The 27,062-nt window shown below is 33.0% G+C and overlaps 9 protein-coding genes, 5 non-coding genes and 1 pseudogene across 18 annotated transcripts; 5 read left to right on the forward strand and 10 right to left on the reverse strand.

Annotated features, from left to right (window-relative positions):
- Positions 1 to 281: 281 nt before the first annotated feature.
- sru-3 (Serpentine Receptor, class U) lies at positions 282 to 1,564 on the forward strand (the record flags this gene model as incomplete). Its single annotated transcript, NM_069277.1, has 4 exons — positions 282 to 728; positions 907 to 1,065; positions 1,114 to 1,317; positions 1,364 to 1,564. The coding sequence occupies 4 exons, from the start codon at positions 282 to 284 to the stop codon at positions 1,562 to 1,564; spliced, it is 1,011 nt and encodes a 336-aa protein (NP_501678.1).
- A 499-nt stretch (positions 1,565 to 2,063) lies between these two features.
- Positions 2,064 to 3,264, forward strand: sru-4 (Serpentine Receptor, class U; the record flags this gene model as incomplete). The annotated part of the gene is made up of 4 exons (NM_069278.1): positions 2,064 to 2,516; positions 2,592 to 2,750; positions 2,796 to 3,002; positions 3,064 to 3,264. 4 exons carry the CDS (start codon positions 2,064 to 2,066, stop codon positions 3,262 to 3,264), a joined length of 1,020 nt encoding a protein of 339 aa, NP_501679.1.
- A 722-nt stretch (positions 3,265 to 3,986) lies between these two features.
- Positions 3,987 to 6,250, forward strand: ugt-21 (UDP-glucuronosyltransferase; the record flags this gene model as incomplete). 2 transcript variants are annotated; one of them, NM_069279.5, is made up of 7 exons in its annotated part: positions 3,987 to 4,154; positions 4,378 to 4,554; positions 4,662 to 4,794; positions 4,849 to 5,111; positions 5,160 to 5,612; positions 5,661 to 5,893; positions 5,989 to 6,250. In NM_069279.5, the coding sequence occupies 7 exons, from the start codon at positions 4,002 to 4,004 to the stop codon at positions 6,179 to 6,181; spliced, it is 1,605 nt and encodes a 534-aa protein (NP_501680.2). The 2 variants fall into 2 exon arrangements, with proteins under 2 accessions (NP_501680.2, NP_001293944.1); NM_001307015.3 differs by having other exon boundaries at positions 4,002 to 4,154; positions 4,849 to 5,115; positions 5,164 to 5,612; positions 5,989 to 6,181.
- C33A12.16 lies at positions 6,248 to 8,968 on the reverse strand (annotated as a pseudogene). The gene is made up of 7 exons: positions 8,911 to 8,968; positions 8,594 to 8,793; positions 8,383 to 8,547; positions 8,262 to 8,339; positions 7,802 to 8,083; positions 7,635 to 7,743; positions 6,248 to 6,311 (listed from the first exon to the last, which is right to left on the reverse strand). Coding segments are annotated over exons 1-7 (956 nt in total).
- Positions 8,969 to 9,218: 250 nt separating this feature from the next.
- Positions 9,219 to 10,027, reverse strand: ttr-9 (TransThyretin-Related family domain). The gene is made up of 5 exons (NM_069282.5): positions 9,994 to 10,027; positions 9,807 to 9,951; positions 9,670 to 9,752; positions 9,443 to 9,580; positions 9,219 to 9,398 (listed from the first exon to the last, which is right to left on the reverse strand). Exons 1-5 carry the CDS (start codon positions 10,000 to 10,002, stop codon positions 9,291 to 9,293), a joined length of 483 nt encoding a protein of 160 aa, NP_501683.3. The 5' UTR covers positions 10,003 to 10,027; the 3' UTR covers positions 9,219 to 9,290.
- A 584-nt stretch (positions 10,028 to 10,611) lies between these two features.
- Positions 10,612 to 12,437, reverse strand: ethe-1 (Metallo-beta-lactamase domain-containing protein). The gene is made up of 5 exons (NM_069283.7): positions 12,336 to 12,437; positions 11,402 to 11,599; positions 11,013 to 11,238; positions 10,855 to 10,961; positions 10,612 to 10,812 (listed from the first exon to the last, which is right to left on the reverse strand). The coding sequence occupies exons 1-5, from the start codon at positions 12,372 to 12,374 to the stop codon at positions 10,669 to 10,671; spliced, it is 714 nt and encodes a 237-aa protein (NP_501684.1). The 5' UTR covers positions 12,375 to 12,437; the 3' UTR covers positions 10,612 to 10,668.
- On the reverse strand, positions 11,443 to 11,463 carry 21ur-14079. The gene has a single exon (NR_056402.1).
- Positions 12,438 to 13,775: 1,338 nt separating the features above from the next.
- On the reverse strand, positions 13,776 to 14,245 carry C33A12.4 (TFIP11). Its single transcript, NM_069284.8, has 2 exons — positions 14,137 to 14,245; positions 13,776 to 14,059 (listed from the first exon to the last, which is right to left on the reverse strand). The coding sequence occupies exons 1-2, from the start codon at positions 14,221 to 14,223 to the stop codon at positions 13,961 to 13,963; spliced, it is 186 nt and encodes a 61-aa protein (NP_501685.1). The 5' UTR covers positions 14,224 to 14,245; the 3' UTR covers positions 13,776 to 13,960.
- Positions 14,246 to 14,423: 178 nt separating this feature from the next.
- Positions 14,424 to 16,678, reverse strand: C33A12.3 (the record flags this gene model as incomplete). Of its 2 annotated transcripts, NM_001268466.2 has the most annotated exons (7): positions 14,424 to 14,928; positions 15,760 to 15,851; positions 15,898 to 15,987; positions 16,072 to 16,201; positions 16,268 to 16,321; positions 16,379 to 16,450; positions 16,541 to 16,678. In NM_001268466.2, 7 exons carry the CDS (start codon positions 16,667 to 16,669, stop codon positions 14,803 to 14,805), a joined length of 693 nt encoding a protein of 230 aa, NP_001255395.1. The 2 variants fall into 2 exon arrangements, with proteins under 2 accessions (NP_001255395.1, NP_001255396.1); NM_001268467.3 differs by lacking the exons at positions 15,760 to 15,851; positions 15,898 to 15,987; positions 16,072 to 16,201; ... (1 more) ...; positions 16,379 to 16,450; positions 16,541 to 16,678 and having other exon boundaries at positions 14,803 to 14,886.
- smy-2 lies at positions 15,071 to 15,142 on the reverse strand. Its single transcript, NR_003442.1, has one exon. It is a non-coding gene; the product is annotated as a small nucleolar RNA smy-2 (small nucleolar RNA).
- On the reverse strand, positions 15,439 to 15,515 carry smy-1. Its single transcript, NR_003443.1, has one exon. It is a non-coding gene; the product is annotated as a small nuclear RNA smy-1 (small nuclear RNA).
- Positions 16,679 to 20,674: 3,996 nt separating the features above from the next.
- C33A12.19 lies at positions 20,675 to 22,110 on the forward strand (the record flags this gene model as incomplete). Of its 2 annotated transcripts, NM_001027866.4 has the most annotated exons (3): positions 20,675 to 20,925; positions 21,287 to 21,537; positions 21,796 to 22,110. In NM_001027866.4, 3 exons carry the CDS (start codon positions 20,868 to 20,870, stop codon positions 21,850 to 21,852), a joined length of 366 nt encoding a protein of 121 aa, NP_001023037.1. The 2 variants fall into 2 exon arrangements, with proteins under 2 accessions (NP_001023037.1, NP_001293945.1); NM_001307016.3 differs by lacking the exon at positions 20,675 to 20,925 and having other exon boundaries at positions 21,514 to 21,537; positions 21,796 to 21,852.
- On the reverse strand, positions 22,043 to 22,602 carry nlp-35 (Neuropeptide-Like Protein). The gene is made up of 2 exons (NM_069286.8): positions 22,461 to 22,602; positions 22,043 to 22,333 (listed from the first exon to the last, which is right to left on the reverse strand). Exons 1-2 carry the CDS (start codon positions 22,574 to 22,576, stop codon positions 22,234 to 22,236), a joined length of 216 nt encoding a protein of 71 aa, NP_501687.1. The 5' UTR covers positions 22,577 to 22,602; the 3' UTR covers positions 22,043 to 22,233.
- A 163-nt stretch (positions 22,603 to 22,765) lies between these two features.
- 21ur-6290 lies at positions 22,766 to 22,786 on the reverse strand. Its single transcript, NR_056403.1, has one exon.
- Positions 22,787 to 24,438: 1,652 nt separating this feature from the next.
- 21ur-14552 lies at positions 24,439 to 24,459 on the forward strand. Its single transcript, NR_056404.1, has one exon.
- Positions 24,460 to 27,062: the final 2,603 nt, after the last annotated feature.

Raw genomic sequence — 27,062 nt, forward strand, 5'->3', positions numbered from 1 at the left:
TAATTACCGCCTTTAACTAATTCACGATAGGGCAATAGGGACAAAAATATCCAGCTTTACCATAAACACAAACATTCTTCCCATTCCCACCCTTCTCAATTTTTTAGAAGTCATACGTTTTTAAAACTTTAGATCTACTTTTCCAGGTACAAAAATATTTACTCATAAACTTTTCCCGACTAACTAGATTTTACTTTAATTCAGTTCTGCAGTTAGAGAAGAACGCCTTTAAAAATTGCACCGGTTTCTATTGCAGCGAATTATTCTACTCAAAAGCGGAAATGTCTTCGAATGCAACATTTTGGCCAGGAGTTCATTTCAATCAATCCTATATAGACTTTCAATACAATTGGAATCATTTCAGTACTTATCTTGCAATAATTCCATGGTTTTATATGCTTCCTAGTTTCGTAATTATATGTAAAATATTAAAATTTTACAAAAATTCGGAAGTGGCAAGTATAGCTATGAAGATTGATCGTAATGTTTTGTTTGTGATTTCGTTGTCACAATTGATCTGTTTTTGCCTTTTCTTTTTTGATTTTCTGATGGTAAGACTACCTGCAACTGGTATAATTTCATCGTTTTGTGCAAGTATTGCCCCCAATCATTGGCTTAAACTTATTTTATTCCTGGCGTTGTATTTTACATATTTGGCAATGGCTTTTCCTTTTCTAGTGCCTGTTGTTCCCATTCTAATTGTTCTATTTCCCAACACACATAACTCGGTAACTCATTTAGATTTCAGTATAACTTTCCTGGTAATTTTTCTCTCCAGACGTTATGAAACATAAATTGAACCATGTTTCTTGACACTGGTTTTTATAAACCTTTGGCAAATGTGCAGAAAGCAGAACACAAACTATGTGGAGCGTTGCAAATGTGGGAAAAAATGAACTTATTCAGATAAACACCAAGATTATTCACATCGGAGTACCCATTCTATTTTTATATCCAATTTGTTTTACTTTTTATTTTATCCCTGCTCTTGGAATATGCAGACAATTTACGTTCCCTTTCCCATTTGGATCTGTTTATATTTATCACTATCAGTCAGCTTTTGGGGTATGTTCATTCACTTAATCCATAAAATAATCGATTTTTGATTTACAGCTCAAAAACTCATTTTTCCATCTTTACAATATTTTGTTCTGGATGACAGTTTCTATTGGAGCAAATGTAATTTTATTCTGTAGAGTTGTGAAGGCGAAATCTCAATTAATGAATAAAAGCAAAACTTCATATAGAGCAGAATTTTCAATAACTATCACTACAATATCAATGGTTGCTTCGTATGTTATCAATGGAACTTTTTTGGTAGGACAAAAAAAATTAAACTGTTTCAAATTTTCAAAAACCTTAGATTGCTTATATTTCGTTTTCTGGAACTAATTCCTATATATCTTATGCTGAAGTAGTTCGTCCATTTGGTAATGATATTCAAGCATGTGTAGTTACGTGGCTATTCTACTTAACTCATCCTGCATTCAGAAATTCTACAAACTCGGTGGATACTGTATTTTCAACAAGTTCGCAAAGAAGAACTCAGAGAACTGTATCATAAAAATCTATTCCGATTGTTTATTTGATTTTTAATGAAGAATCAGTTTTTAATACATGATAGATAATTTGTCAGTAAAAATAGAGTATTATTAAATGTTCATGAATATCTTGAACAAACTTTTAACTTCAATTTTTATTAATTTTTAATTTTTGAATACTAGGCGTTGCATGGTTCTAAAAAGATAATACATTTAAAGGTTTCTGACCGTTTGATTCATGGCGTACATGAAATTTTATAATTAAAACTAAATAGTAAAAAACCCGAATAATATAATGACAAATTACTTCAAGCCTCAGATTTTTATTTTTTATATTTCAATTTCATCTGTCGACTGCATTTTTTGTTATTCTTCTCTTCATCTTATCATCTGAATATTTCAGATCTTTCAATTTTTCATATTTTCAGACTCAGCTGTAATTTCCACCTGCTCATACGATCATATTTTTTCCTATTTGCCTTCAAATTTGTATTTGTCTTGAAATAAAGCAGGCAAATTTGAATGGAATCATTTAACGTATCACTTTTGGCTGGCACAATTCATTTTAATCAATCATACATTGATTATCAATACCAATGGTTTCAATTTTCCACATTTCTTGCAATTGTTCCTTGGATTTATATGATTCCAAGTTTTTTTGTCATATGTTACATTTTTAAAATCTATTTGACTTCTAACTGGAAGAAATCGGAACCTGGGAAAAATCAACATGTTTTTCTTGTTATCTCTTTATCACAATTCACGTGTTTCCTTTTATTTTTGACGGATTTTCTGATGACAAGGCTTCCGTCTACAGGAATATTTACTTCTTTTTGTGCAAGTATTCCACCAAATCATTATTTGAAAATAATATTGGTTTCTGCACTATATTTCAATTATTTGGCTATGTCTTTTCCATTTTTGTTACCTGTAATAAGATTAATTATTGTAATTTGTCCAAAATCTCATTCAAAAGTAATTTTTCAATTAAAATAAATAACAAATTTAAGAATTGTTTGATTTTTTAAAAGATTTTAACATGTTTTTCAGATAAACACCAATATTGTCAAATTTGCGATTCCAATTATTCTATGCTTTCCTTTATGCTTCACTTTTTATTTTATTCCAGCCCTGGGAGTATGCAAACAATTTGCAACTCCATATCCATTTGGATCGGTTTGGATTTACTACATAAAATCTGCTTTTGGGGTATTTCGCTGAGTCTCACTTAAAAATAAATATGTCCACATTCAGCTTAGAAACTCATTTTTTCATTTATATAATATAGTATTTTGGATGATTGCTTCTATTATAGCTAATGGTTTACTATTTTTTAAAGTTGCTCAAGCTAGAGCGAAATTGATAAGTGCACAAAGTGGAGCATCAAAGAAAACTCATACATCTATAACAATGACTACGCTTGCAATGATAATATTTTATCTGACAAACGGTGCATTTTTGGTGTGTTTTTGAAAATTCAAAACTATAAATTAAAAAAATAACATATTATTTTCTGTTTCAGCTAGTTTACATCTTCTCTTACGGAACAAGTGTGTATATTTCTTATTCCGAAATCATTAGGTCATTCGGAAATGATTTACAATTTTGTGTGGTCACGTGGGCATTTTATTTGACACATCCATCATTTCGAAATAATCAATCTGTGAACTCCAATAAGATTTTTTCAACAAGTTCATTCAGGATAAGAACAAATTTTTTTTAGTCGATCGAACTTGTTTTACCAGAGCCAGTTGAAATTGTTATGTTATTTTTAATCTTTCCTCTCCTCGATTGATAGAAAGTCATGCAAATTTATAAGTTTCATGTTTCTGAAAACATTTTTTGTAAAAAATGTTTCACTAATAGTAAGCATCAAACTCTACTATTCACAAATCGAAAGGTTGACAAATTATGGAGTATGTAGCTACAAACTCCAATCCAATCTTCACTGTCTACAAACCACGGAACGTTTCAATTGAAGAGAAAATAGTGTAAATAATGGTTATCGGGAAACAAAGTTCAATTTATCACGATTAGTTATTTATGACTTGTATTGAGAATTGAATAGCATATGTATTTTACGCTCGAAAAGGAGAATTAATATTGTTAGTATTACAGTATTCAGTCAATCCAAGTTTAAAAAAGTTCAGTATTTTTTATATTGCTCAATATCGTATTTGTTAAAGTAGACCCATTTTCTCATGCCAAAAATTGTACCTGTTTGATTCAAATCAATGAAATTCGATTATCTTCTGATTTTAACAGAATCAACTGTTGTCTTTCAAGACAATCGACCACTATATCCCACTAATCTGTCACTTTTAATTTGTGTTTTGTTATTTCTGACTCCGCCCATTTCTGGCAATTTCCAAATACTCTGCTCTTTGCATCATCTTATCAGTTGACTTATCTTTTGTATAAAAGTATTTTCCACTCTCATTTCTTATCGTTGAATTCGAAATGAGAAAGTTGCTGAATATTTTCATACTAACTTCTATTATTTCATGTGTAAGCTCATACAAAATTCTTCTCTATAGTAACTTGTTTGGGCACAGCCATGTCAAAGTTTTAGCAGCTGCAGCAGATATTCTCACTGATGCAGGAAATAATGTGGTAAGTTGAAATATATTATTACTTTTTTGGTTTAAATTTTACTTGAATTAATAAGTTTTATACTTTTCTTTTTCATTCTCACTAGGGTAAACATACAACATGAGCACAAAAATATTTAATTTTGGATGGTTCAAAATAGCCTTAGACTTTTTTGAAAATATAATTTTTTTTGGAAGAACAGTATTGAAAACGTTATACAATTTATAAGCAAATGGTATTTCAGACAGTTCTAATGCCAGTGTTCGACAATAACCTCCGTAACAAGACTTCCTTAAAATCAACAAAGAACACAATTTTTGTGGAGGCTGGTCCAAATGTAGAGGAATTAATGTCTGATATGAGACAGTTTTTAGCAAATGCATGGAAAGAAGATACCGGAAATCCAATTACTATGATGAAAGTATGTTTTTTTGAACAAACACAAGATTTTCTGATGAAAATGTAATTTTCTAATTAAATAAAAAATTTTAATTTAAAAAAAAACTATTAAAGAAACATTGTTTTCAGGCGGCTCAAGATATGGGCACAGCATTTGCTGAGCAATGTACAAAGGTGATTTCCGAGCCTGGTCTGCTCGAAAAGTTGAAAGCAGAAAACTATGATCTTGCTATCACGGAACCATTTGATACTTGTGGTTATGGTAATTTTTGAATTATTTTTCATCGCTTATCAAAATTACGATTTTACTGTTCAGCTCTATTCGAAGCCATCAACATTCGTGCTCATGTTGCGATACTTACCGCAAATCGTTTTGATCATGTAACTGATGTAATTGGACAACCAATTGCATCTAGTTATGTACCTGGAACTCAATCTGAAACTGGCGATCGAATGACCATGGGAGAACGATTAGGGAATTATTTCCAATTTCTCGTTGGTAGTTATTTCTTTTCCCTTATCGGAGATCGCGATTTTGAAGCTGCCAAAAGTGTTGTACCCATCACGAGATCTTGGAGGGCAAGTTCTTAACAAAAGAATGTATATTTCAAGATATTCAATTTTCAGGAAGTCCTTCCAGAAGCATCGTTCATTTTGACCAATCAAATTCCACTTCTTGACTTTCCAGCTCCGACCTTTGACAAAATAGTTCCGATCGGAGGTCTATCCGTGAAAACTGAAAAGAAAAATTTGAAGCTTGACGAGAAGTGGTCAAAAATTCTAGGAATAAGAAAAAATAATGTATTTATATCATTCGGTTCTAATGCAAAATCAGTTGATATGCCAGATGAGTTCAAGAATTCATTAGCTGACGTTTTCAAATCTATGCCTGATACAACATTTATTTGGAAATATGAGAATACGAGTGATCCAATTGTAAATCATTTGGATAATGTGCATCTCGGAGATTGGCTTCCTCAAAATGAATTACTCGCTGATCCACGTCTATCAGTATTTGTCACGCATGGAGGTTTAGGATCAGTTACTGAATTAGCGATGATGGGAACACCTGCAGTTATGGTGAGTTGAGAAATTTGTGAAAAGTAGTACATTTAATCTTGGTATCAGATTCCTTTGTTTGCTGATCAAGGGAGAAATGCACAAATGCTCAAACGTCATGGTGGAGCTGTAGTAATTGAAAAAAATAATTTAGCAGATACTCATTTCATGAAAGAAACATTAGAAAAGGTCATCAAAGATCCCAAATATCTTGAGAATTCTAAGAGATTAGCTGAGATGCTGACTAATCAACCAACGAATCCAAAAGAGACACTGATTAAATACGTGGAATTTGCAGCAAGGTGAGATACAATTTATTTTAATATTTTTTGAATAATTGGGACTTTGACGTTAAATTACAATGAAAAAAATTATTTTAAAAATTTAAACTTTTAAGATTTGGAAAACTTCCTTCATTGGACAACTATGGCCGCCATCAATCATATATTGAGTACTTCTTCCTTGATATAATTGCAATACTTGCTGTGATCTCATTATTTTCTTTATATATTTCTTATATCATTTTGCGAGCAGTTATTCGGAAGATTTTCTTTTCAAAATGCTCTGAAGTGAAGAGTAAAACTGAGTAGTAGTTATTATTGTAGATGAATGTACATTCCTTTATTTTTTACAATAAAATAAAACATCGGTGGTTATTATGTCCAGGCCGGCTTGGTGCATGCTGTGATGCCCGATTGAAACGGAGAACTTTCTCCACAGCTGAATTTAGGAAAAAACATAAGTTGTTAAAACATTAAATTTCCAAACCTTCTAACATCAGCTCTGACATCTTGAGTACCGTTAAATATCAGGTTGTCCCATAAGTTTTTGTACTTTTTTTCAAATATTTTTCCAAAACTTCTAGAAAGTTTTAAAATTTTTTCATCGTAGGTCGTGTCAAGTTCGGGTCGTCCCCTTTCAGAAAAGATTCATTTCATCCATTTCTACTTTGCCACGATGACAATCATCAAACTTGAACGTCGAGACGTTAGATTGCTTCTTCTTTATGAATTTCGTCTTGGTCATTCAGCAATGGAAGCGGAACGAAACATATGCGGTGCGATGGGTGAGGGAGCACTCTCTTATAATACAGCAAAGAGTTGGTTTCAAAAGTTCAAGAACGGCGACTTCAGTCTCGAAGAAATAGAACGTTCTGGGCGACCGGTAGAGTTAAATGAAGAAGACCTAGTGAAGCTGGTGGAGGAAGAGCCTCGTCTTAGTCTTCGTGAAATGGAAGAGAAGCTTGAGTGTTGTCATAGCACAATTGCACGTCACTTGGGTCGCCTTGGTTTTACTTCAAAACTTGGAACTTGGGTGCCTCATGAACTTTCGGCATCACAGAAGCTCACTCGGGTCAACGTTTGTACTCAACTTCTAACTTTTCGTCGAAAGTTCGATTGGCTGAACAATCTGGTTACTGGAGATGAGAAGTGGGTGCTCTATGTTAACCATTCCAGAAAACGTCAATGGCTTCCGATCGGTGAGAAAGGAATACCGACGCCAAAGCCTGATCTTCACCCAAAAAAGATTATGATCTGTGTCTGGTGGGGTGTTCAAGGACCCGTGCACTGGGAATTGTTGCCAACTAATAAAACTATCACTGCTGATTACTATTGTGCCCAATTGGACCGAGTTGCAGAAAAGACCAACGGAAAATATGAAAAACTATATTTTCTTCACGATAATGCTAGGCCTCATGTCGCCAAGAAGACTTTCCAAAAGCTGCAAGATCTTGGTTGGACTGTTTTACCGCATCCACCATATTCTCCAGATCTTGCACCAACCGACTACCATTTGTTCTTGTCTCTCAGTGACTACATGCGCGACAAGCAATTCGACGACGAAGAGTATCTCAAAACTGAACTCTCCACTTTCTTCTCATCGCGTTCGCCGGATTTCTTCTCCCGTGGCATCATGATGTTACCTAGTAAATGGCAACAAGTGGTGGACACTAATGGTGAATACTTGTGTGAATAGTACTACTTGTCGCTTGAGAGAAATAAATTTTTTTCAAAAAAAAAATAGTACAAAAACTTATGGGACAACCTGATACAAGAACAATACAATTGTCATCAGATAATTCCATTGCTGATGAATTGGTTGCCCATTTGTAGTTTGCGAAGCTGTTCAGAGTTGTAGCAAAAATAAACCCCTTAACAAAGTACAATCCAAATTATGACTACCAGGTTAATTTATGAATTAAATTCTACCTTTACAGTCACGCATGTATTACTTGATGGAGTTGATTGGCATGCACTCGACCGCACTCCATCCAATCTCATATAAGTGTTAGGCAGTTGCATCATACTTCGAAGTGATTGACTGCGTTCTGAAATCACAGATAGGTTTAATCTCAACGATTGAATATCCTTACCGACAAGGAACGTAAAATCTTCTGGATAATTGAGAACAGCAAGGCTAGATGAGACATTTTTACAAAGTGAGCGCGAAAATTCCAAAGTGTATCCAGTTGAATCTAGACTGTACCAGAGCTGAAAGTTTGGTGATTAAATTTGTTGAATTAGAGAAGGGTATTACGAAAAAGCATGATATACTTCCATCGGAATAAACAAGAATATCAAAATTTGATAAACAACTGTAGTTATCTAAAATTTAAACATAATCAAAAATATAGGATTCCAACTAACATAAATATGCAAAGTTCCATACATTGCCTGTTAGATAAACGTCATAGTATATCCATGTAGGTGTCTTTCTTGTGTCCAAATCAGTTACATACAAAGATCCCTATAATTAGGAAGTATTATTACAACTTTGCAGGTAGTGTTACCGTTGCATTGTTATTATTAAATGTTGGTGGGTTAATTCCAGTTGGACAAGTATCATTATCAGTTTCTACCTTAAATGCAACTTTCGAGCCTTTTTTAAGTTGTGTAACAGGTCCTGTGAATGTATAATTAAATGTGTAGCATGTTGTCAGATTATTCCATGCTAGCTAAATTTGAATATTTTACATATAAAATAAATTATATGAAGCTTACAACACAACCTGAAGATAAAAAACAGTATTGAATGCATGAATCCCAATCAGTGTTAGCTAAAGCAGTTGAGCTAAATGAGTGACAAGAATGGCAGCAAAGAAATAAGAGCGATTTTTCAACAAAAAAATAAACAAAGTAAAGTATCTCGTGCAGAATGGTTGTTATAGAAACATACTTCAGAAACAAACAATAAAAACATCCTGAACTTTAGACTAGACTGGTTTATAACTTCTTCTATTGAATCAGACTTTCTTTAAGTTATATATGAAGATGTTTGGTAAAGCATATTCTTTTCAAATTTACTGAACTATCCCAACTGGGGGTTTTGTTAAACTTTGCTGAAACTGCCGATTTCCCAGCATCAGCACGGTTCATTTTACTGTAAATACTTCAATCCCGAAAACAGTTAAATTTCTTTTTTACATCCGATTGGAGGTTGCATAATCTACAGTTTCAGTAGGGTTTAATGAACATGGTCAATGCTCTCAATCGGATCCCGATTAAAATCCCCGCAGCCGAAAATTCCTCAATTTACCGGGGTTCAGGAGTGCAAAACAGGGGTGTTTATTTAAATAAAAGTCAATAAAATAGGTTTAAACTGGTTACCATGTGTCGACGAAGCATAAAGAATTTTACAAGTATTTATTCGCAATTATTGCATTTTAAATTATTATATCTTTTTATCAAGTATCAGATATCAAATATCTCGGCATTGTTTTTGACTGAAAATCGAGTAGACAAACTTCTCAAGGCCATACTTTTCCGTTTCGATTTTGGTAAGCTCAACGTCACCAATGTTGAAAATCTGTAATTAAAACTTTGTTTTTGCTTTAACATAACTGAACTAACCATTTTCGGAATATGACCGTCACTAACAAACTCTTGAGGAATGAAAATCTTAATCGTTTTGGCGCACTGCATGCTGCGAATAGTGTTAGAAGGATCACAGAAGTTGGCAAAATGAATGTAGGGATTTGGAGAGAACCCCTGGAAATAATTTTTTTTTGTTATTTCTTTTATATTGAATCAGACTTTCTTCAAGTTATGAAGAAGTCTAGAGTCTAAGATTCACTCACAATCCACTCACTAACAGCTGCCTTCATCGAGAAAAATCCTAAACTGGTTGTATTGGTTGTCACGAGATGGGTGTCTTTTCCAACTGTAATAATAATAGTTATAACGCTTTAGCTCAGTTCACTATTGCCAAACTAACTAATATTCTTCTCGTATAACTCGATTTCTGCATTTTCATACGGTTTTCCATTGCAGAGAAGTTTTCCACGCACATGAAAAGCTCCATCTCCCGCTGACACAAAGATTGGAATGAATAGGGAAAGAATAGAAATAAAGAGAGTTAGCTGTAATATATTAATTATTAAAAGTTTTGAATGTAGAGTTACCTGCTGCATACTTTTGCGTGCTTTTCGAATAAAAAAGTGAAGACTAAACAATATTTTAGTTGGAACTTTCAACATGGAAAATCCTACGTAAAAAAGAAAATGAGGGTTCACGTTGGAATAAATAACTTTTCATGTACATGAAAGCTCTTTCAATTTAAGAACTGAAAACTAAAAACGGTGTCTTAATCCATCATAACATTTGTAAAATCAGCCTCATATGTGTCGAAGGTCTGTGTGATTTCGACATTTTTGGGTTTTTCATCAACTGAAAATCAGGTTACTGATTGAAAATGCTCAAATAAATAATTGTTCCTACATTAAAACCAACAAATGGCTCAATAAAATTGAAAATTTTTGTGAATACATCATAAATCAGGGGAGAAAGTGAAAATATAATTACTCTCATCAGAAGAGAGAACACTCCGTAAGAGCCATAGTTTTTAGACAAAATTGTAATTTTAAAACGAGTGAATTTTTTGTTTGTTTAACGCAGAAATTGTTATAACTTATGGTAAAAAACTATAGCTATCAATCCCTAAAATAAGACATAAAATGGACCTTCTTGTATATTTTCTCCGTAATTAAGTTTGCTTGAACGATATGTTCTGTATATTTGATACAGGGAAAATTTTTATTTTTTAATTTTCATAATTTTAGAGCAATTTCAAATGCAATTTAATGTCCTTTTCCATCCACCATATTTGCAGGAACCGCTTTATCAATTTGTTTCGGATAATTCAATTTCAAGTTCTTCATAATTTCCACAAATTGATCCTTGCTTTTCGTAAGACGTGGATTCAGATTTTTCTCTTCCCAGACCTTAATTCTGTACTTGTGAGGGATAAATTGGAGACTAATTACCGTAGTTTGCAAAACACCATTGTAGTTATGTCCAACATAAACAACATAATCTTCTGGAAGTGTGAAGATTTTGTCATGAACCGAGTCAAAGAGAGATGCCGGGTTTCCTGTAAATTAAAATTTAATTGAATACCTTTCTTGTAACAAAGGCTACTCACCTTGCTGAAAATCAGTTCTTCCACATGCTCGAATGAGCAGTGCATCTCCAGTGAATGCAGATCTCAATGAATGTTCCACATATGTCAAACATCCATTTGTATGTCCTGGAGTCTCTCTCACTTCTAATTTCAGTCCACCAATTTCAATGATTTCTCCGTCCGAAACATATTTATCAGCCTCGCCACCCGATTTTGAACTGAGCACTGACTTCATTGTTGGGAAGACCTGTGAAGGAACAGAATTTCAAGTTGTATAAAGCTTTAATAGAAATTTGTCTTAAAGATTATAACGTTATATCAGAAACAATATTGTAGGCTTTTTAAAAATTATTTTCAGTCATACTAAAAATATTTTTTGTAATTATTTTACTCTCTATCCATCAACTTGCCGTTTTCAAGCTATTTGTTCCAGTAATATGATCAGCATGTACATGAGTATTCAATCCATAAATCAAATCTAAGTTCAAATCACGAATAATTTGAATATCTCTTGAAACAGTATCCACAACTGGATCAATGATAACAGCTTTTCCTGTTTTATGACATCCGATAATGTACGTGTAAGTGCTGGATTTGAATTCAATTAACTGAAAATTGAAATTATGAAACTGGATGTCACTGTATTTTTTGTTTTTCAGGCGAATTTGTCTCCTTTTTTGGTTAATTGAGTGCGGCTGAGTGCTGCATTAATTCTATCTGAATTACTAGAAAACAAAAACAAATTAAATGTTGAAATACTGGTTTTTTTTGTTGAAAAATAAACAATTGGGTAATCCGTCTAGTCATAAAAAGTAGGAAGTTGTGAGATTTTACGAAATATGGAAAAAAAATCAAATTTACGTCAAAATGAAACTTTTTTTAAAGATTTTAAAGATTTTAAAGTGCTAATATCTTTAAAACAATTAAAAGGTGCATTTTCAAAGTTTCTCATTAAATTTGGTTCTGACAACATGATTTATTTTTGTACATCTCTTTCATATGCACGAAAATGTTTGCATGCCTTAAAGGTACCTACACCTGCCTATGTCTACCTGCTTGCAAACGGCCAAAATAGACGTGTATAAATGTTTTATATCTAAACTGAAATTACCATCAATCAAGTGAAATGAATAAACATAGTCTGTGCAAGAATAAAAACCCGACAATTTCGGTTAAGCGCAGAAATTAGGCGGTCGGTAGGCAGGCATAAGGTAGCTTTAAGATGCGCCCGCTTTCTTTAGAACACATGATTAATATCATGAAAAATTAAATTTCTAAAACTGAACTGAAACTTTGTGTTTTTTTTCAAAAACAAGACAAAAAACTGTTAAAAAATCCACAAACCTGTCTAAAAATTGGTGCATTGAAGAATGGAGCTTTCATAGTTGTTTTCGATGATTCCAATAATTAGAACCAGATCAATAAAAACTGCAGAGGTTATTGTGTATGTTTACCTCGTTATTGCCTGTCTTTCCTTCTTTTACACCTTTCTCCCTCTGCGTCTCGTATCTCTTTAGTGACAGAAAAAAACGGCTAGAATCACGTTTGGGCGGGAAGAAAACATTTTCGGTGTAAGGCTCATAGGTTTCCGATAACGTTTTGAGCAAAATGGAGAGCTTCGAATTCAGGAAAAGTCAGGTATACGTGGAGCTTGAACACGATTAAAGTGAAGTGGGATTTTATTTTTTTTAAACTCAAAATGAGTTTTTAATAACCAAATATATTTTTCTTTTAATTCCAATTATTCCCAGTCAAACGTTTTCACAAATGAAATTTTTGGACTTTTTGAAAAATTCAAGTATGCTGCCTCTACAAAGTTTAAATAAAAATGTTAAAGCAAAATTAGAATACAAAACTCTTTGGAGCAATTTTGTTTAATCAAAGCGTATATGCTGCACAACGTTGAGAGCTCCACACAAGAAGAAACTACCCAAGTAACAGAAAACCTTAGGTTTGACGAGTTTTTTGAGTCACAACAACTGCTAACATGTAGCTTATTGTCTGATTTTTGTACCTGATAAAAATAGTTTTTTGAGTTATTCTGGATTATTGTCGCTCTGTGTATTCTAGAAGTGTTTCTCTTCTGTTAGGTTATAAAATTGAATTATTAATTTTCAAACGATTCTTTGCTGTTTTTTGAAAGCTAGACATTTGTATTTGTATATGATATATGCATAACGGCTTCAGTCATTTTCTTGAACTTAAAATTTACATTTCAGCTGTTTCAGGTACCAAATGGGTGCAACTTTGTAATATAATTGATGGCTTCAATGCGCACTGGTATCCCTTGGCAACAAAACCTCTAGAGATGTAGAAATTGTGTTATTCGATAGTTTCATATTTTGTGGTCGGAAAACTGAGAGCCTAATTATGAAGCAAACACTTGGAAAACAAAATGGGAGAGTATTTGAACAGAAGAGTCGTAGAGAAAATCAAATTTTTTGCTCGAACTTTCATCGTCCGTCTGCGGGAACTTGACACTTTTTTATGATAAACCCTAGCTTTCTCTGTGTACTTGAACTTTTCATAAATCCATTTTCTGAACCAAATGTGCAAATCTGTAAAATCGTGGCGAGACCCAATCAGAATGTCCACATGCGCCTCTAACTGACATGCCAAAAAATCTGCGCGAATACGATAGTTTTGAATTTTCAAAAGCCCTAAATATGAACAGATTATTTTAAATAATTTTCTAGCACAAATGCCTTGTTTCGCTCTCTCTAAATTTTCAAAATTCCATATTTCAGACCAATTTTTTTTCATAAAATTAAAAGACAAAATGTTGAATTTTCACCGATACCATTCATTGCTTTCAAAATTCTACATCAAATTCCATTCAATCCATGATTATTTTGACAATTTTACAAGAAACATTAAAAAATTAAGAGAAAAATTTTAATTCACATTGAAACGCATCCATCCTCAATCCTCATTGTATTGGGAGTATTTGTATTTGCCACGTGGCATATTCAGTCGTTTTTCTCCTCGGTGCATTCAGTTGGAGCTGGTCCAACTGGAGTCTCATCATAGTCCAAATCCGGGCGGCCTGGATGAGATTCCTCGATATCCTGAAATAATTTTATATAGATTTCACAGAGTTTGACGGTAGTTTTCATTATAATTTCAGATAAATTTAAACTATTACCTTTTCCGGAATTGGAACACTATCCTCATCGTACTTGCTGTAGTCAACCTCTACATCAGGAACTTCTTTGTCTTCTTGATCACTCATTGTTGTCCAAGTTGTTGGCTTCAGATGCTGCTTATGAAAACGAGAATGAGCTCTTTTTATGCTGTAAGAGGCTCGCTAGCTAACCATTGCCACGCCCCCTTTTGTGCTCAATTTCCATGGAGACCCGAGCTAAACAACAGGTTTCCAGGGACAACGGGAGCTCTAGATCATGCGACATGTCATGTGGTTGTGTCTATTTTCGAAAGGAAAAGTTTATGAGTCAGAAATATAAAACAAGAGAATACTGAAAATAAATAGTTTAAACATTTAAAACACAAAAAATGAGGAGTGAAAGAATTTGAAAATGGGCAATCGGAAGAACAACACAACCTAATGGGGCATAGCGAAATTCTCAAATGAAATAGGAAGGAAAACAAGAAAATTTGTAAGCAATTTTGAGAAGAACAATAAACCCGGTTTCTAATAGAAGGTGAATAAAAATTTTCAAAAAGTTATAATTTTTGTTGTCGGATGACAATTGACACATAAAAGCCAAAATGGAATTGGTTGAACAGCTCAAAACCGGAAAGAAAACAAATCTCACTGATATATTGGAAATTTCTAAATTTAAAGCCAGTGTCAATAGTGCCCAGCCCAAAGATCTCCGTACTTGAAATCAGCGAAAGGACGATCTCCATAACCTTCTGGAATCACTCGGCGCATGTTGATTTTTTGGAAGAATTCCAGGCGGTGGAAGTCTGGTTCCTGAAAATTTTATTTTTAATGTTTAAAAAAATGCTAAATATTATGTATTCACCCAATCAATGTGATTCTCTTTGGAATAGGATGTGAGATTATATTTAATATATCCAATTCACCAAATTCTTAATTAATTAAATCATTTTCCCCTGCCTCAGAAGACAGGGCTGCAAAAATTGTACACTGGGTCTTTAGTAAGGCCCTGAAGTATTATAAGAAATCGACTATTCCCTGTGGCGTAAAGAGGGTACCCTCCCGTTTGAACCGACATCTGCCGGGTTCCGCCACCCTCCATTCTATGTGAGAGGTGGGCGGGGCGTCCGTTCAGATTGTGGAGACGGAGACACAACGAAAAAGGCATGCCGAAGGAAAACATGAAACGAACAAGAAATTTAATATTATGCAAATCGTGTTTAAATAGTCCCAGAAAGGATTAATATTCAACATCTACTTTTTAAAAATATTAGTTTTAAATCTCAGTTCACCTAAACAAAAACATTATCAACATAAATTTTTCCCCTGCCTCGAGAGACAGGGCTTCAAAAATTGTACTTCGGGTCTTTAACAAGGCCCTGAGTTAGTTATGGTTTAACGAGTTGAGACTCGTCAATAGGGTGAGTATATAGTTGCGTGTACGGACGAATCACGGGTTTCGCAGTCAACTATGTTTTATGTTTACGATGGGCGGAGCAAAATGAGTGCCGATAGTGAAGACAAATGTGAGAAGAAAAGATTATGAGTGATGGGCTCTATATTGGGAGCCAAAAGTTGCAAATTTTTATATTACAAACAGGTTGAAATCATTTTTTTTCAATAATTTATTGTATTAAAGCTCACCGAATAAGTTCCATCGGTCACAGGGCTCAATGCGGCGTAAACGCGTTCCGAATCCATTCCATGGATGTGATAAGCGTTAAATTTTGTAACTTCTGGAAATAAGATTTGCATAATTTTACAATTAAACTTAAAAATTACTGGATGGGAAGTATGCAAGAGGAATCTCGACTTCTCCTACCCAACGATTTCCAACCCATTTGTTGCGTACTTCGAGTTCGAGTTCTTCGCCTGAAATGATTAAAGATTGAAGGGAAACATGTAACTTTCGAAAAACTGATATTTTCAAAATACTTAAAAAGTTAAAATACTCACCGTTGTTGATAGTATGACGAACTCCGTCAAAAAGAAGGCAGAGCCAATGTCCATGTGGACCAATCTCAACTTCTAGATACTGTCCACGATCATTTGCGAAGAAGAATTCAATAACTTCGAAATCCCAAAGCTGAAAAGAATTTAATTTGGAGAAACTATTGAATTATATACTTTATCACAGTAAAAACTGACTAACCTGTGGTGTTATTCCTGGTGGATCGAGTGGTTCTGGATCGTCGAAGAATGGTGCCTGAATACGAAATTTTGTTGAAGTTTTTATAAATATATAAATATTCAAAATTATTACGTCGAATGAAATCTTGACAACTCGCTTATGTGGGCGCCCGACGAGTCGCTCAAAGTGCCACTTCAAGTCAATCTGCAAAAATTCAAATATACGCATTTACAAAAAGTTTGCAATAAACCGTAATTTTCTCGAATCTAAATGTATAAAAATTCGAAAACTCACTTTGATAGGCTCATGTGCAAGTGGAAGTCCATCCCAAGTATGATCAATGGTGTACTTGAGTCCTGCCATCGAGTTCATTGCCTCGGCTTTCTCGAGATCGTCATGGTCGGTTTGTACCATATTCCACATGACTGAAAGCTGCAAAAGAAGACGAATACACATGTCAACCGACATCATATGAGACGAGAGAATGTGGTGGAGACGAGGAAAGGCGTAGCTTATAAGGAGAAAGATACACAAAAAATACACGAAAGTTTAGAATGTTGAAAGCTTGAATAACGAACATTGTGGTATTTTGAAGAATAACTTTTTAAAGAGATACGCTCGTAATTAATATATTATCATTCAAAACACTACATATCCTCTTGTAAAATAAACTCCAACGAGTTAAAAGGAGAGAAAATCAATAAGGGATATATAAAAATGACTAAACTTTGAAATTTAAAAATAAATAATGAAATATGCGTCGAAAACTCTTTTAAATATCCAAAAATAGGCCTCTTGAAACAATTTTGGCACTCAATCTGTGTACTTTTACGTGGTGGTGTTTGCACACATTGCACACTAGCTGCCGACATATTTCTGCGTCTCTTCTGTGCACGCACTCTCTTGTCTTCCAACTGTACCGGTACTGTAGAATTTTGATAGAAATTAAACGAATTTCCTACTGGTTTTCGTAACTTCTTTTATCAAGTATATGTGTTATCCAAAATTTTAAAAACGAATGGCATCGATTGCTTAAACTTTATGTGGTCAGTCACGAGAAACTGTTGAAAAGTGAAAATGTGGGAATAAAGTGAAGCAAACAAATCAGCTGACCACCTCGTTTTCTCTCTCTCTCCGTATTCCACTCCGCTCCCAGTTTGCTTATCGCGCATTGTTTCCTTTCACGCTAACAAAAATACAATAGAATTCGAAGAAGCAGAGACAGTTTTGAAATCGTGGAATGAGGATGTTGGAAGTTGGCCAAGCGATCATTAGTTGCCGAAAAATGGATGCTTCTCGTCTCTCATCAAATTAAATTGTTTAAAAAATAACGAATCAATAGAAATTGTGATGCAAGTGTTTGCACCTCAAATGCACTCTGACTGTGCGAAAAAGAAACGAATGAAATAAAAATAAAGTCGTTGCGCTACGCATGACCGTTTGCAAAATTAAACAAACATCTGAACCAACACATGTGTTTTATTACACAGAAGATACATTTGAAACTGTCACCTGTTTCTTTCTGAAAAGCAACTCCAAAAATGTTTCAACAAATAATTAAATACTTTTCTGAAACTTAAAAAAAACATAGTAAATCTACAATGTATATCAAAATGATACGGTACCCATGTAGTCTTAATATAACAATTGTGAACTTAGACTAACCATAAAATAAAGAAATATATTTATTAAAAAGCAAAATGTTTCGAAACTTTTAGCAATTCTGTCTCGTGAGAGAGGTTCAGATAAGCAAAGGAAAACAAAAATGTCATATGCGTACAATAATGATGTAATATGTGGAAATAGTGATATCATTTGACGAAAATAAGTACAAAGATTAATTGAAATTTGAGGAAAAGCTCCAAATATATGTTTACCTTTTGACTGTTTTTCTTATTTTTAGTTACCGTATTTCCTCTATGTGTGTTGCAGCCGGAGTGCTAATTTGTGGCAGCTCAGAAAAAATTTCGACCGTCTTTTTTTGAATACTTTCTTCTATAATTTGAAATGTTTTTTATATCTTTAAAATTAACCGAAATATAAACTGTCAAAGAAGAGATCTAATCATGTAACTTTTTAAAAAAATTAATACATATATTTTTAGGTGTTGCAATTGGAACAGCCCACACTAAAAGTATCCAAAACTATTCAAAAGTTTATATTTCTAGTACACATACAGTTATGGAAGAAATTCGTAAAAATACAGTTATCTTGCTCAGAAGTCCTAGAATATTAATAGTTTTTAGAAGAATTTTGAATATTTTCCTACAAACTTAAACTTACAACTTACTTTTACCTACAAATTTAAACTTACAATATATCATAGCTTTGCCTGAATATTTTCGAAAATCTTATTAAACATTGAAATGGTTTATCATGATGTGAGTATATTTCAACAGAACATTCCAGTTGAAATTGTTTCCTCTTGAATCAGTTTTGAAAATTTTAAAATTCGTTTTAAAAATCATTGTTGAAACTGCTAGAAAAATATCACATTTGAAAAATTTCGCTCTGTTGACTCTCAATTTCCAGGACGTCCAAATTATTCGAAACTAAAACGTGGAATCTTGAAGATGAATTTTAAAACAATTCATTTCTTCTCGATATTTATCCAATTAGGTTCTCGATATTTATTCAATTACAGTTTTCAATATAAAGTATATGTAAAAACTTCAAATATTTTTAAACACGGAATTTGTTACTTGACACAAATAAAAAAATCAGTTGAAAGTTGGCTCCGGCATTTTCTAAAAAGTATTATGCTTCGACATTTGTGGATTTCTTTGCTGAAACAGTAATCATTTCAATTGTTGGTTGGAATCCTTCAACTATTTTATTTCTTTTTTGAAGCGAATTGGTATGAAGATTTCATCTGAAATCTCTGCTTTAGAATTTCTCTTTGAAAATATAACTCTTCTAAAAGTCTTAATTTCAATGACAATAGACGAGGAAGGAATAATGCTCTTTGACATCTAATACAGAAATAATCCAGCATTGAAGGCAGTGTTTGACATTTAGAAAAAATCCCTGTTTCACAAATACTTAATACACTGTGAGATTAGATTGATAAAAAAGGTTCAGTAGATCCTCTTTTGATATTTAACTTTTTACCATTCAAAGATGATATTGTTTATGGGTGTCATGGACAAACGTGAACAAATTTTTTTGATAAAGTATGAATCCAAAAATAGAAAGTTGATATGATCAAATGTTTACAATCGATGTTTTCACAAGTTGCAGACAATTAAAATATAAATAATCTGAAATTGCAAAATATGTGTTTGTTGATCTAAATTATTTCACACTATTCAATTTGTATAAAGTATAAAATAGATCTGCTTAATTTTTTTGAAAGAGTTAATTTTTTTACCTATCGCACTCAAGGTGGTTTTATCATCGGGGGCACTTTCTGACTTTTGATTCAAGAACCAAAAAATGCAAAAATGTAGGAGGACATTGCAAAAAGCAGAATTTAATTTTCCGTTGTTTATAAAAAATATTATAAAAGTACAAATTAATCAAACGCTGAAAAACACAAGTTACTAACGAAACAGATTTTTAGAATTTTGTCATAAGACTTAGTTAGTCCATTTACACTTGTTAGATTACAGTTTATTATTTTTGTAACATTTTTTGTTTAACCATGAAAAAAAAGTTACTGAACTTCAGCAAAATGTACCCCGGAAAACATATATCCTGTTACTTCACTTTTTAAGACAGTTTATCAAAAAAGGAGGGTTTCGCAAAAATTATTTGCTTTCTGAAAAATATAAATATCAGAAATTTTTTTTTAAAAACTGTGTGCAAGAATTGTTTAATAGTAAGTAAAATATCATAACATCTTCACATTCTCAGGTAAAAAGAACTATAAAAATTTTTTAGAACCGGAATAAAATGGCTGGGGATTTTTTTACAACTCGGCATAGCTTAAAATTCTCATCAATTTGATGCTCCCACATTTTCACCAGGCATACAAAGTGAGCCGAGTTCGACGAAACTGAGAAAATTCAAATTTTGACATTTTTCTACAGTATTGACATAAATGAGGAACGATACTGAAGTAATCATGTTTTGAAGTTTTTATGATTTCAAAAATGTTCTTTCATCGAGACCCAATCATCAAACGGTTAGAAAACAATAAAATTTAAACTAATCAGATTGGATCAGAATTTGTTCGATCTCATTGATCCCGCCATTTCCAGTTTCCAAACTGTTCATTGACATTATGTCTGTACATATTCCAAGAATTATGGCATAATCCTTTTTGATCAAAGTACGTACCATTGATCAAATCTCACTTTCCAAGATCTTTTTGTCTGAAAATCAAAATACCAAAAAATCGAAGGACGCACCCATCAACCTTTTTTCTTTTCGTCTCTCATCTCTAAATACAGTATATATAAGATATGGGAAAAAGCGAAAAAATGAGTCGACTTTGAAAAGTTGTTGATATCTTTTTTCCTATCTTTCATCTTCTAATCATCCATACTTTATCAGCTACCGGTTCCTACTCGTGATATTTTCTGCATTCTCTGTATTTGAATGAACTGCTGATTGGTTCGATATTACAGTGACCATTTGAGAATCTTGACTGGCTATTTTTGGAAAACAACTGTTCAAAATGCAAAGAAATACTATAACTGTTATTGTTTTTCTATTTTTTATTTTGTTAAATGTTGGTGAGTTTATGTTTTTATAGTTTTATTGTGATCAATTTCTCTCAGCTTTCAATTGAAATAAGTTAGACCTATAAGCACTAAAGAGACATGGCAACTTTTGAAGCTGAAAACTTGCTATATTAAAATTTGAAACCACAAATATTTTCTGTTTTGAAAAATTTTTTTGAACAAACCAAAAACCTGTATCGATGTGCAAGCATTCTACCAGGACTAATCAACAAATTTTGAAATTTCACATTTATAACCGCTGTTAGAATTGTTATCGCGGCAAAAATACAACGTGTGCCTTTGTAATGACTGTACACCTTTTTCAAAAATTTTATAGAATCATCTAAAGTTTACAACAATTAATTGTTTTCAGAAATCGAGAGCCGACCCAACAATCTATTGGATGCTTATTTCAAGCATCGAGCAGCTCATAATTCAATAAATAACTATAATCATTTGCTGAAAACAAGCGGAAGAAATCATGTGGATCTTGATTATGATGATACAATTGATGCAAGAGAACCTGGAAGTTTCGTGAAACTTCGTGAATCAAAAGCATGGCTTGGTCTTACTGAACCCGTCTCTCCACATAGAGATGAAATGAGAGCGTCTTCAATGATACAGGTTAGATCATTTTTGTGAATCAAGTGATGAGAAATGAGTAGTGAAATGGTAAATAAATGTCAAGTTTTCTGTGAAAAATCAGCATTTTTTGAACTTGGGAGTTTGATGTTTTCATGGCGCAGATTTTCTCCATTCGAACTTCGTTCTAATTAAATCAGCAAAACTTAATTTAAAAGCAGGCATTCGTCTATTATTTTTTATGACTCATGACTTAATTTTCAGTTTTGTAGAACTTTAAACTCAACTTGAAGTTTTCAGCATCTCCATGGCTACAGTAAGAGGCTAGCTGGACATATTGCTCGAGCTGCTGTATAACTTTCTAAAGCATTTATTACTTACAATTTCAATTGTCATAACTTTCTGGTTTGTATCAATTTATGCAAAACCCGATTTATTTATTTTCATGACATTCTTCGCAGTATTTGTAAATAATCATTGACGAAAATTCTTGTGAAAATAACAAGAATTTCAAATTGTGTTTTATTTATGAACTCTATCACAAACCAACAATCAGATGTATTTATTTTTGTGATTTTTGCGCCGAAGAATCTGATGAAAATGAAACCGAAGAAAAGAGAGAATTCTGAGGAGAAGGATAAGTAAAACGGGGGAAGTAAGCCACTAACAACACACAAAAAATATGAATGAGGAGGATTTTTTTTTGGAATAAAAGTTCTCTTTTGACAGTTTTCTCATTTATACGGATCTTCTGAAGCGCGGTTTTAGGTTTTGGAGCAAATGTTGGAGGTATTGTGGAGCTTCAGCGTCGAAACTCATCATACGAGCACGTCGGAATCTGGAATAAAAATATGATTTACAAAAAATATAGTTCATGTTTCTACAAAAATAATTACTAAAATGTCAACAGATATTCGCAAATGGGATAAACAATTCAGTACACATTTTGAGAAGAGAATACGTACCTTGGTGCGAGAACTTGATAAATATTGTCATATCCAGATACAACTGCAGCATGACTGACTGCTAGTAGTGCCACCATGAAGGTAAGAAACACAATGAATGAACTGACACGTGGCATGACAGAAACACACCCAATTGATTCTCTGTGAAAAATGCATAATTTACAGGACAATGGTACGTTAAACGGGTAATGGAATACGGGAGTATCTAGAAAAATTAGAAAATTAAAAAATCTTAAAATTAAAAGAAAAACCTTTTTCTCTCTAATTTTCAACTATATTTCATGAACAAAACCATTTTTGAGCAAACGCAATATCATCCAAAAGAATCGTATTAGACATTTTTGTCCTCAATTTAAAAGTTAGATGAAACAGTGGAAATTTTTTTGACAAAATCGGGCAAAGTAGCATCGGAGAAAAAATCCGAACGTTTGAAAAAATTAATTAAAATTTACGTTTTTATTATGAGAATTAAACTTTAAAGTTATTCCTTGAAACTGTATTATTATTTGTTTTTCGTTCCATTTTTTTTGACAATTCTTAGAGTCTAGAATCAAAATAGGAAATCACGAAAAAGTGAATGTTAGTTTTCTTCTTCTCTGTTTTTAAAGTTTCGAAGGTTTCCGACAGGTTTCCGACAGACGAGCATGAAGTAGACAGGTCCGCCTGAAAACGGTTACACCTACAATGGAAGCCCTAAGATTTACATTGAACGATTTTGAAAAGCGATTTTTTCGAAATGTGACGCTAACATTTCATTCGAGTTCAGTGGAAAATCGTGAGAGCCGAATTAATTTCAAACTACGTATCTTAATAAAATTTGAAACCAGTTCCCACCCTAGATTATGCTCAATGAGTGTGTCTCGACGAAACTGACCACTATTGAGAATTATCTTGAATATATACATATGACAAAACTGAACGAAGAAAAAGTGAAGGGAATTGTTGAAAATTGAGAGAAAACGTGTGGTTGTATGGCATTTGAGAACGAAGAAATTGAATGGAGCACCAAGAATAAGGAGATGGAGAAGAAGAAGAAGAGCAAGATGAAGAATGAGATACGGGGGCGTCCTAATTAGAGAGAGTCCTTTCACTTATGGAAAGAAAAATATCACAGGATTTCCTTATACTTTTCCGGAAATTTCAAAGAAAACAAAGGATTTGAGTTTTAGGTTTACAAATTGCAGCGGTGTACAGTTTTTTAAATGGAAACCAATTTTTTTGGCTATGTACGGTTGAGATCTTTTTTAAAAATTAATTTGACCCCGTATCTTATTGAACAGGCGACTTCACGGAAATAGATAAACATACACTTTTCATCATAGGCAGGCATTTTCATTTGTATTTGAGTTCCTTATGCCTGCCTACACAACTGGCTTTTCTCATTTACAAGCGTTTTCCATAATTAAAACATTTTCAGACTATTTCATCGCTGCGCTCTAGGAATTGAATGAGATTTACTAGATTTAGAATCAAAATTCTGAGCCTTTGAAAATACAATGAAAGGTTCCATGACTTGAAAATAATTTAAAAATACTAACAAAATGGGATGTGATCAAACATATCCAGGAACAAAAAAAATCTGAAAATGGGGGGTCCAAATAACAACAATGGAATTAGTTGACTCACTCTCTAATGAAGTCTGCAAATGAATCCTAGGATGGGGATTTACAGTAGAGTTCTTTATTTGCATCATCTGGTTTAATCAGAAAGTTTGGGACACAAATAAAATAATATAGTCTAGAAAATTAGTCACCCGGTGATCCAATTCCGTGGAGTTTAGTCTTGAATTCCAAAAAACAAAATTTCATCAAAACATGTACATAATTCATGAAATCTTATCACGAAACTCGGGAGTATTTTGAGGAAGGAACATTTTTTGCAAAATACCTCCCACAATTTTGTTGCCAACGGAGAAAACATAAGTATTACTGTTTCACTGAATTATCATAAAACTTCAGGTTCTCGATAAAGAATATGATTAGAAAGAAATGATGGCACATGTATACATTATAGATATGATAACAATTTATCAATAATCTGTCTAAAGACTTGTGTTTGCAGTATCCGACATTAATCTGCCTAATGGTGAAAAATAAGAGCCAAAATTCAAAGAAAATGGATCACGTTGGTATCATATGGGAGTTAATCTGTTTTTAAAGATTTGTAATAATTACAGTAATCTAGGTAAGATTCAATGATAAACCGGAAGTTATAGACTATTGAAAACCTAAATTGAAGCTTTGAGTAGGAATACTACATTTTTTGGATTAGAAATTTAATATTGCAAATTTCAAAGACATATGGTTAATTTTTTTGAATTATGTTTTACAGAGAAGACAAGGCCGCAATTCGTACCTGCCTACCTTGCCTATTTTTTAGGAATTTTGTACCTATTTTACAAGTGATTCATACATGTATACAAATTAAAAATGTGTTGACTAAGTTTCGGCAACTTTCAAACAAATTTTCAGTTAGTTTCCGAATCGACAGAAAAATGAAGATTTAAAATGTCGAAAGATAAATAAATAGCAAATGAAATAAATCTTGTCTTCTCTCGTCTAGAAATCTTTAAAATCTCCCTTCCCACCCCTGAGTAAATAAACAAAAAATGACGTAACAATGTGAAAACTCGCAACATATTTATTGGAAAATCGTTAATTCATAGTAAACTGTGAATTTAAATTTAGTCTGAGAAAACAGAATGTAAATTAGAAATGTAATTCTTCAAAACAGCGCGTTTCGTAGAAACAGAAAGATTGAGAAATCTGATAAGAATAAATGAAAAATAAATAGCCGAAAAGGGGTGGAGTTGACCTTTGGCGTTTAGGAAAATACATTAGGTCATTTTTCAGGATGCCCATAATAGTAAGATGAAGGGAATACAATTGTACCTTATGGTGATACGTAGACTTGAAGAAAAAAAAATCAATATAAGACATTTTTGCAGATGTATAAACTATATTTTCTTTCAAGCAGGGAGCAGGCTTTCAGTAAGCTAACGAATAAATTTGAGGGAATGTTCTAAAAACTCATTGCTTTTAATTTTTTTGTCAAAATTATGCAATTGCAGATCTGAAATTATTACCTAGAAAAATTGTCTCTTCCTGTCATCTAGGAAATGGTGCAACGAAATTTTCAGCAGTCTTACATCAGAATAATTTGGTAGTACTTACAACTTCCAAAGAACATAAGCTTCAACAAAAACATCGATTGCCAAATTTATCAGAGATCAAACTAAGGGACACTTTGACTACACGCGAACTCATTTTTCAGCATAAAAAATTGTTCAAAATATGCTTGATCACCTTTTGAAAACAAAACTTTCGTCCAAACTTAACAACTTTGTTTACTCTCTGCTTTGAAAAAGAACACGCTATTTTAGTATCTACTCTCCCTTGATTAACTTCTGTTTTCCAAGAAACTCCAGAAGGAGTCGAAGAGTTTGATAATGGAAAAGAGTTGGCATGTTTCTAAATTGGCAAAATTACAGACAAAATGCTGGAAAAGTGAAGTAGTTAAATATTTATGCCACGCTGTGAGCAATTAAGAAGAAGCTACACGTTCAGAATGGCGAGAAACGCTCTCAAGTCGTTCTCAGCGTGTCGAGTCTTCCAAAATTATTTTAAACTGGGAACCTCTTCATAATAATGTTGGATAAAAGTGCTTTCTATGTTTAAATAGGGGTCGAAACTCGTGTAATCTTCATAACCACGTCTCGATTGACTTCTGGAAAATGTGGGGATGTGACGTCACGCATGATTATTCTATGAATCACAAAATCATTACAAAGTGATGCGCGGGACGTCCCCGAGAAAGAGAACCTGCACCGTCCTATATTAGGTATACGTCTAGAGATCAGTCTTTTCGCTAAGTCTTAAACGCATGGGTCTCGTCACGCTTACAATATATATACTCGTTAACGAGTTACTGTAATTAGAGTCTATATGGTTTTGCTACATCTTTTTATTTAAAATTCTTTGCAGTAATTTTTTATTCAATTTGAAAATTATAATACATCCGAGGCCAATAAAATAGAAGTAGTTACAGTAATATTAAATCGTTGTTAGCGTGGAAGATATGGCGAAAAGTCTCACGACGATTTTTCGGATTTCTAAAAAAGCTTCTACCAATCTCTAAATAAATTAAATATTTTCATTCAGACTGTACGAGCAAAACGGAATAGTTTAGTTGTATAATACAATTGTTGAAAATTGACTGCTCAAAAAATATTCGGTGGAACAAGAACAATATACAATTTTTCAAAACAATGAGTGCTCGGCCCAATTATTTCAAGCGCGGGATTTAATGACTTGCAATACGAATTTTAAATGATCACCAACCAAAAAAATAAAAACTCTCTGAAAACAAAAATCGCAGGAAAAAGTTGAATTTTCTTACGAAAACAGAGAATGGAGGGATTCTCTCTCTCGAAACTCATCGTCTTCTTCTTCTTCTATTTCGTGGATTCTTTTCAAATCCATCCAAGTGTGAAATCGTCAGCAAAACCATCATTCCATCTCTGTTGCTTCGGTCCCAAGACGATGAGCTTCTACTACAAGCTCCGCCCACTTTTCGGGGAATCTCTTCTTCTTCTTCTTCCGC

The sequence above is a fragment of the Caenorhabditis elegans genome, chromosome IV (assembly GCF_000002985.6).
Source record: "Caenorhabditis elegans chromosome IV".
Classification (NCBI taxonomy): Eukaryota; Metazoa; Nematoda; class Chromadorea; order Rhabditida; family Rhabditidae; genus Caenorhabditis; species Caenorhabditis elegans.